This window comes from Microtus oregoni, unplaced genomic scaffold (genome assembly GCF_018167655.1).
Source record: "Microtus oregoni isolate MIOR12 unplaced genomic scaffold, Mior012 000050F_ref0000143, whole genome shotgun sequence".
Lineage (NCBI taxonomy): Eukaryota > Metazoa > Chordata > Mammalia > Rodentia > Cricetidae > Microtus > Microtus oregoni.
The window spans coordinates 13,658,211-13,667,087 of NW_024543256.1; the positions used below are offsets into that span (position 1 = coordinate 13,658,211).

At 48.2% G+C, this 8,877-nt stretch overlaps 1 protein-coding gene across 1 annotated transcript; it reads right to left on the bottom strand.

Moving 5' to 3' along the window:
* Positions 1–482: 482 nt before the first annotated feature.
* On the bottom strand, positions 483–2,978 carry LOC121437116 (protein ripply1-like). The gene is made up of 4 exons (XM_041636952.1): positions 2,770–2,978; positions 1,843–1,915; positions 1,222–1,286; positions 483–738 (listed from the first exon to the last, which is right to left on the bottom strand). The coding sequence occupies exons 1-4, from the start codon at positions 2,976–2,978 to the stop codon at positions 483–485; spliced, it is 603 nt and encodes a 200-aa protein (XP_041492886.1).
* Between the last annotated feature and the right edge of the window lie 5,899 nt (positions 2,979–8,877).

Sequence of the window (8,877 nt, forward strand, 5' to 3'; positions counted from 1 at the left end):
GGATGCAGGTCCCCAGACAAGCAGATTCTCAAGATGCCTTCTTCTGTTCCCTTCCCTTCCCTCAAGGGGCTCCAGTATTGCTTGGATCTGGTAATGGTATCTCTGGAGAAGAAGCTGGAGGCCAGCCTCGCTCCCCTGGAGACTGGTTTATATGGCTGCTACCTTCGAAAACTGGGGGATCAAACGGCCCTGGAGGAGTGACTGCTTTCTTGTCCAAGGGCATCCCTTGCCCTGCTCTACTTCCTGAGGCCTTCAGCAGTCAGGTCTTCCTAATTCCCTTCCGGGTCTTAGGAACCTCCTACTGTTGGCACAAGAGCAGCTCAGACAAGAACATGCCAGAGGCCTAGCCTTGCAAGCCCATCAGAAAAGCCAGGGTGTACTAGACAGCCCGAGGACACTGGTTTTGGTCCAGAAAATTTGTGTCTGGAGACTCTTTGCTAATTGATGCCCTTGGAAACCTGCCAAGTGTAACTAGGATTGCTTCAGTTTGGACAGGTCAGGGGTGGGTCAGCGGAATGAGCTGTGGCCTTGTGTGGTGTGGCCTCTGGTGCTCTCGCACACCCTTCTGGCCCTATTTCATTGACCTCTTCCTCTACATTCTCCTCCTTGTCCTCCCCATCTTCCTCACTGTCAGAATCCTCATACAAGTTGATGGTGGCCTGGACGGGGAAATTCTGTAGTAGCATCTCTCCAGCACTGTACAGGTAGTCAAAGGAGCGGGATCTCGGCCAGAAGAGCCTGCGGGCAAAGGAGAAACAGGGCGCCTAACTTAGGCAACTCTCAGTTGTAGAGGGACCAGTAGGGGCAAGAAGGAAGAAGACCCTTAGAGCTGCTTGCTAGCTTCAGGAAGGGTCTTAGAGGGAAAGGAAGAAGTAACTCTGGCTCAGAATATTTGCAACTGTTACAAAATGGTTCCAGGAAGGAATGTCACCTCTGACAGACCTAGAACTGTGGCAGAGGGTGAGCCACCTCAGCGTCTCTCAGTTCTAGTGCTGACATCACTCACCACTCCAGCCCTTCTTTTCCTATTAAGGAAGAATTCTGTGATTGCTCAGGGTCCCAGGATTTTACCCTTAGGTCTCAGTGACGGGAAGTCCTCTGGGGCAAGTCACTTTGGCCTCCTCTCATGGTCTCTTTCCTCCTGAGTCATGGCTTTGTCATGAGCAAGCACAGTGCTCGGGGCTGTTTGTCACATTCTGAACTCCAACACTAGAGGCTTACCTGACAGGGTGACGGAACCCAGCCGTGGCCTTGGTGACCTCCGCAGCTGTTGCCCCAGCAGCAGCCTGTCCAAAGCAAAAGCTAGTATGTGGTTAAAGTGCCTCTCCCCCATCGAGGGGCAGAGATCTGCCAGTTCGGACAAACTGCAAAAGACTCTAGGCATCTCTTGAGATCAGTCACCTCCCAGCCCGGCCCTGCAGCAAGGGGTCAGTCTTAGATCTTGGTAAAACGTAAGCAGAGTCGTGGGGCTGGTTTTCTTCCCTGCCCCTGTTCCCGGGCCTGTTTGGAGGCTGTCCAGGGGACAGAGTTCCATTAGAGGACAAAACATTCACGGAGCAGCATGGGAGAGCAGGGGGGCAAGGGATCGAGAGACCGGAGTCCAGCATCAGTGAGGAGTCCAGCCCAGGTCCCTTACCCACTCGAAGCTTTGCTCTCCCAATCTCGTTTGTTGTGGAAACCTTGGCCCTGCCCTCCTCCCAGAGCTGCAGTGGCAATAGAATGTTAACAGTGTGGGCATGATGCTGCCCCAGATGAGCAGCTTTGGAATGAAGGCAGGTGACGTCTGAGAAGGGATATGGCTGTAAGGGCCCGTGTAAATATGTCACAGGGTTTCAAACTCACCGAGTCCACCGGCATCCTCACCTGCCTTGGTTGGTCATTGGCGGAGGGCAGCCAGGGTCTCCAAAGACTTTCTCTAGAGCAAACAGAAAAGATCAATTGGTAGAGAAAGAGGCCTAAATGTAGGCTTCCTCTGGTCACAGAAGTGGCCTCCTAAAAGCTTAGCTCAAGCCATCTGCTCCAGAATACCTTTTGTCCCTTGACTACTAAATCAGTACTCCTATCCCACAATTCTGTTATTGTCTGCATGCGCCCCTTAGGCTGAAAGATACGTATGGGCATGTCTGAAACCTCAATCCCTACTAGGATGCCCCGTACACAGGAGGGACTTAAAAGTGTTTTGAATATGGATGTGAAATTTGTGGAGGAGAGAACGCCCATTGTATGGGGAGCATCTTGCTACCTACTTCCTGCACCAAGTAGTAGTGAACAGAATTATGCTGTTTTCCTAGCTGGAGAAAAGACCCAGAATAGTCCTGGGCCCATTGCTTCTCCTCTAGACTTCTAGAGGCAAGGAAAAGGAAATACGAAACTTGTGGCATGCAAAGGACATGAGGCAGCACCCCAGGCCTCTTTAGACTTTGTCCCTTTCACCTTATATCACCTGCCACCATCTAGGCCCCAAAGTCCAGGCTGCACTAAGCCCAATTTCCACGGCAACTTCTCCTGTTCCCTCAGGGAATTGTAGACTATCCCATGAGGGTCAGGCTACTTGGCTTTCTGCTTTGGCAATGTTCACTGTCTCTCAGCCCACTCCTGTCACCTGGAGTGACGAGTGAGTCCAGCTGAAGGTATAGAGGAAGGTTTGAGGCTCTTTGGTGTCTCCCCCTTCCAAGAGAACAGAGCCAACACCATTGGGGCCTCCTACCTTCTCCCAGCTTTATTGCCCTAAGCCTGAGTTCAGGCTGTCAAAAGCCAAGCTCCACTTACCTTTCATTCCCAGAAACTTCTCGTCCACCGATTTGTGCCTGGACGGGGGCTTGGGCCGGGGCCAGGCCAGGGGGAGCAACAGCAGGAGCAGCAGGATCCATCCTTGGGACACCAAGCCAGGCGACTGTGACTTTTCCAGTTCTCGGAACCTTCTGCTCTCGTTTGCCTTTTCCCCCAGAGACCCTTTTATAAGGCCCGCCTTGACTCATCAGTTATTCAGGCGGAGCAGGGGGTGGGGGAATGTGGGCCGGTTGTGAAAATTTAGGGAGGGGGCTCGTGGAGAGAGAGCTACGTTCTTGGGTGTGAAATCTCTCCCAGTTCAATAAACAGGGTCCAGGTGAAGGTGAGGGGTCTGCTTAGTTCCAAGGCAGAAAGGAAAACAAAGAAGGGGCGAATTTCACAACATTTGTGTTATTTCCCCAGGCAGCATCAAGGCCCAAGGTGGGAAGGAGGGGTGCTCATTAGTACCCAAAGGCACCAAGGCTTGGCTGGGACAGGGGGCTGAATACTTGGGCCTTTTAGCAAAGTTGGGTCCCAGTGAGAAAAGAAGGCTGCCAGCTCTAAGGAGAGTGAAGCACTCACCCGGTATTTCAGCTCAAATCCCAAGTAGATTTGCCAGGTGGACCTGATACAGGGTCACTGCCATGAAGCCTGCCACGTGGCTTCGGATAAAGAGGGGTTCTGGGGGGAGCAGGTCCAATCTCTTGCAGAGTGAACCCCAAGTCACCTTTCAATGCCTCCCCACACCCTCCTCACTGCTCAGTTGATTTGCAAGAGTGTCTAAAGCCCCTCTCTGGCCTCAGCAGAAAGCTGTGTGGTGTGGGGAGCAGGAGCCGGGGAGTTTGCAGGGCAGATTCCAAATGGCACAGCTCAGCTTCTGGTTTGGGAGCCCAGGTGCTGGAGACTGGGAGGGTTTCTGCCCAGCACTGTGCCGCCAAAGAACCATCCCAGGCCTCAGTCCTCTCATGTGAGATGAGGCTGCTGGCCCAGTGGTCCCCAAGGGCCTGCCAGCCTGAGCACTCTGTGACAAGCGCTGGGGAATGAATACTGACCCCAGCAAGCCAAAAGGTTGGAGCAGAGCGCTTGGTGTTCGCCACCTTTTGTGCCTTAGCCAAAAAGCTTCCAGTTACACCAACTGGCAGGCACTTTATGCTTAGAGGTTTCAAAAATATTCCTCCTGACCTCAGTGGCCAGCACCTGCCTAGATTTAGTGTCTTGGATGTTCATCACAGCCCGGTTTGTAATGTCCAAAAATTAGAAACAACCTCAGTGTCCAATTATAGGAAACCCGTTAGTTTTATTAATTGTGGTCAATCCTTGTAATCACACACTAAGCAGACAGTCAAAATCGGGGTACCAATGCAGCGAATTGGGAAAGGCGGATGCTAAAGAGTGTGACTCAGCTCCCACCTCCAAGCCCTCAGAATTCCAGCCACACTGTGATCTGTACAGAAAAAAAAAAAAGTCCGGGCCAGAGCTGAGGATAAGGCTTAGCGGTGGAGCATGGCCACAGCAGGGTTTGACCCCTACTCCAGAAGAGCAATGAAGAAAACAACTCCATATGAAGAAGAGTGCCTTGGTGGAAGAATCTGTAAACAGCTAATGCGGTCAAGAGTGAATTACGTAAGTTTCGAAAACGTCACTCAGGATGATCCCATTGTGATAAGGGAACCATCTGGAATGTAGAGTATGCACAGAAAAAAACTAGGCCAGGTAGAAGGAGAGATGCTGCCGCTGTTGGCTCAGGGAGGAAGAGAGCAAGGTGGGGCGTTCCTTTCTTCTTTTTGATGTTGTGATGTTTGGAAGCAATATCCACAGCTGATCTGATATTGTTTGGCAAACAAAAAGTAAAAACAAAGATACAAAGTTGAGTGGGTATGGATTGGGGGCGGATCTGGAAGGGGATGAGGGGCTGAAAAATATGATGTATGGAATTCTCAATTAAAAATTTAAAAAAATGTTGGGCTGGGTGCTGGTGGTACAGGCCTTTAATCCCAGCACTCTGGAGGCAGAGGTGAGTGGATCTCTGTGAGGCCAGGAGGCGAGCCTGGTCTACAAGAGCTAGTTCCAGGACAGCCAGGGGCTGTTACACAGAGAAGCCCTGTCTCGGAAAAAAGAATGTGTGTGTATGTATGTGAACATTTTGTTCACATAGTCTTTATGTGAACAACTAATTTATAAAATTGTACATATTTTTAAAATATAAACAAATAAAAAACATTTATCTGTGAAGCAGAGAAAACTCTTAGAGAGATGGCAGCCATTTTGAAATACCTGAGGTTTAGACTGAAATGAATTCTACTTTTCTGTGCGACTTCCAAGGCCAAGCTAGAGAGAGGCCCCAGGATGGCAGCTACAGGAAGACTCATTTTGGTTCAATCAAAGGAAAAGTTTCTAATGGCTCAACCACCTAAAGGCCTGGCACTGTACCTGCTGTCCCCAAACAGAGGTTTATTTTATGAGATGCATGGAGTCCTGTGGGATGTGCTACCGCAGACTGGGGTAAGCTCTCTGATGCTGAACTTTGTTAAATGGGAGCTGGAGGCTGTATCCTCAACAGGGGTGGGGATCCTGTAGAAATTTGCTCAAAGGAGGGAGAAGGAAGCAGGAAAAGGAACAAAGCCAAAAGGACTGGGCTGAAAAGAGACAGCATGCAAAATGAACAGAACCCAGGTTATATTATCACACGCTCGAATCACAATGACCTCTGACAAAAGGAGGAGGTCAGAGGGAAAGGGGGAGGACACACATTTCTCTGGAGATCCCAGGTCACACTCAACCCGACTTAGTCATATCACCCACCATGCCACCTTTGACCTTGAAACTGTATTTCTCCAGCCACTTCCTCCTCACCAAAGCAGGCCTCACAGGATGCCTGTACTCAGCTTCCAGCTATGCTCCTGACTCTGCGGCAGCCTTCAGTCCTGTCTCCGCAACTCTTAGTTCTCCCTATACAATTGTTGCCTCCTAAGACGCAGCTTAGCATCACCCAGCCATGGAGGAGATGAAGGCATTGGCCTCCGTTGTGGGATAAAGGCCTGTTGCTGAGCCAAAATATCAGGGCCTGCCTGTTCTCTCTAGTACCTAGTACGTGGTCAAACAGATAGCAGGAAAGACCAGGATAATCCAAACAAGGTAACTTCCAATCAAAGCAATTAAGATAACAACTAATTTCTCTATCAATTATAGTGTGCAAGGGTTATCCGTGACTGTCCGGAATTTTCTGAGAGGAGTTAGGCACATTCTCTGGGCCAGACACTTCGTTAGGCCCTGCTTGGCAAGAAGATGGGCTAGAATGAGGAAGGTGCTCACAGCTTAAAGGGTGGAGGAAGACAGGCTTAATCAGCCTCTGCCAAACCGGAACCCCTCCACTAACCTCAGACAGGTTCCCCTGTCAAGGCCTCAGAGCGGCCTCCACGTTTCTCTGGGCCTCATTCCAAATTTCCTTCAGTTCCCTACCATGTTCCTGCCGCACCCTTCTCCCTCCTACTTCCCTGAGAAAACAGAGGCCTTCAAGCATGGGTTACTTCAGTGCCCTGCCCCAACCCCCAAAATGGGTTTGCCTCTCCAACGTCTTTTCCCACCCTCCACCCTAACAAAGGACAAGGTGCCCCTTTTGTTAAAAGCTAATCCTCCCTGCCCCCCCCACACACTGTGGCCTCATCCACTCTCTTCTGGGCCCTCTCTCCAGGATAGTATCCTCTTTCCCTTCAGGAATACTCCACTTCCCTACACCAGAGTGTAAAATATCTGTTGCTGCGACTCACCCCTGTTCTCTCTCCATTACTTCCTTTCTCTTCCTGCCTCCTTACCACCCTCTTTTCTTTTCTTTCCGTGGCTCTCAAGTGTGTTGAAAGGAGAGCCTAACTTCTAGGCTTTCCTCAGCTTCCCAGTCACACCTCAGCCAATGGCAATTTGGCTCCAGTTCCATCATCCCAGTGAAGAGGCCCCGACAAAGGTCACCAATGACCTCCTAATTGGCAAATCTGATGAAATCTCTGAACTGTAGCTCCTCTTTTTAGTCCATCCCCTTGCTATGCAATGCCCAGCAATAGCCACTGTTAGACAAGCAAATCCATCTTCCTCTTTTGACCTCCATGACCAACCACACCCCCTTCTTTCTCTCACTCCCTCATCCCCTCTTCTCCTTCCTCTCTGCCACCTCTCTCCTGGAAATTGAACCTCGATTCTTCTCTTCTTATTAGTTTGGAATTTTTGAGTCAGGCTCTTTCTCTCATAGCCCATACCAGCCCAGAACTCCGGTTCCTTCTGCTTCGGCTTCCACTTCCTGCGCTGATTCCCGGGCATACTCCAGCAAGACTGGATCAACCTTTAAAGCTGACCACTCTTTCTCCACTCAGTGGCCCTCAGATCCCTATAACACCATGATGCTTCCAACGGGTCAGAGCAAACTTCACGAGGAGAAATTTCACCAGGATAATTTCTCAACAGTTCAAAGTTACTGAATATCAAACAACTGGCCTTCATACGAAGATTCTATCCTTCCTAGTTTGGGGTGATAAGCGGATCCCTTTTTCAAAGTGAAGGTTATCGTGAATGCTAATTTATTTCGTTAATGTTCACGCTTGGCAGAGGGAAACATTAATTGCTCAGAATTGATTTTATAAATATTTATAAGCTGAGTGAAAGAGTAAAAGCCATATTTCCAGCCTGAAATTTTCCCAGTGGGCATCTCAAATTCATTCCAAAGTTGAACAATTCTTCTCCCGCAACAAACCTCCTGCATACCCACCTGACAGTCACTCCGTCTAAAATTCTCCGCCTCTGTGTGTTGTCAGTTTTGTTCCTTGTTCTCTTTCACTGTCGTCTCCCCCAGCACATCCATTCGTTGTGTGATGGCTCCCCCTGTCTAGTCTCACCTGGACGGTGTTTTACTATAAATGGAGCTGTGGTTTTTGCATTGTAGAAATTTGGCATTTGATGTTAGAGTAATATATTATTTTTTTTCTTTTTTCCTTCTTTTTGGAGATTTTTTTTTTTTTGAGATAGGGTTTTTCTGTGTAGCTCTGGCTGTCCTGAAACTCACTCTGTAGACCAGGCTGGCCTTGAACTCAAAACATCTGCCTGCTCTGCCTCCTGAGTGCTGGGATTAAAGGCATGCATCATCACTGCCCAGTTGATTAATTCATTTTTAAATAAGTGTGGTTATGTCATATACCATTTTAACGTGCATTCTTTCTCTATGTCCTTTTGTTGATGACTTATTACTTGTTATCTATTTTTATTTTTATTTTTGAGACAGGGTTTCTGTGTATGTAGCCTTGGCTGTCCTGGAACTCACTCTGTACACCAGACTGGCCTCAAACTCACAAAGATCTGCATGCTTCTGCCTCCCAAGTTCTGGGATTAAAGACATGTGCCACCATGACCAGCTATTTGTTTATTTCTATTAAAATTTATTTATTTTTATTGTATGTGTATGTTGCCTGCATGTTGTCAGCCAGTGCCTCACATGCATGCAGTTCCCAATGCAGCCAGAAGAGGGCGTCAGATTCCCTGGAAGTGAAGTTATAGATGGTTGTGAGCTGTCACGTGGGCACTGGGACTTGAACTTGGGTCTTCTGGAAGAGCAATCTGTGCTCTTCCACTGACTCATCTCTATAAAGCCTTTCCTTGGTACTTATTTTATGTTTATTTTATACTCTACAAATGGTGTTAGACAAAAGCAAATTTTAGTGATTTTTCTTAGACAACTTCAAAATAATTGTAAAGGAGCAAAGACGACTCATAACATAATCAACACATTTAGCCTAGGAATGGTTAAAAAACATGTGGTGCAGTGGTGGTTCCAGAAGTTTTACAGAGAGCAGACAAGAGCTTTGAAGATGTACATGATGGTTGGCTACCAGAAGCTGCCAACAACTAATCAGAGCCGATCCTGTTCTAACTACAGTAGACATTGCCAAAGAATTCATCATGGACTGTTTAATAGCCACTCAGAAGAGGAAAAAAAAATGGGAAGAGTGTAAATACTCAATGAGTGGATGTCTAAAATATATTTGAAATAATCAATCTTGACTATCATCTTCCCTTATTATTCTAGTCAACAGCAATAAACCATTTTTCAACTGGCTTTGTGATGGACAA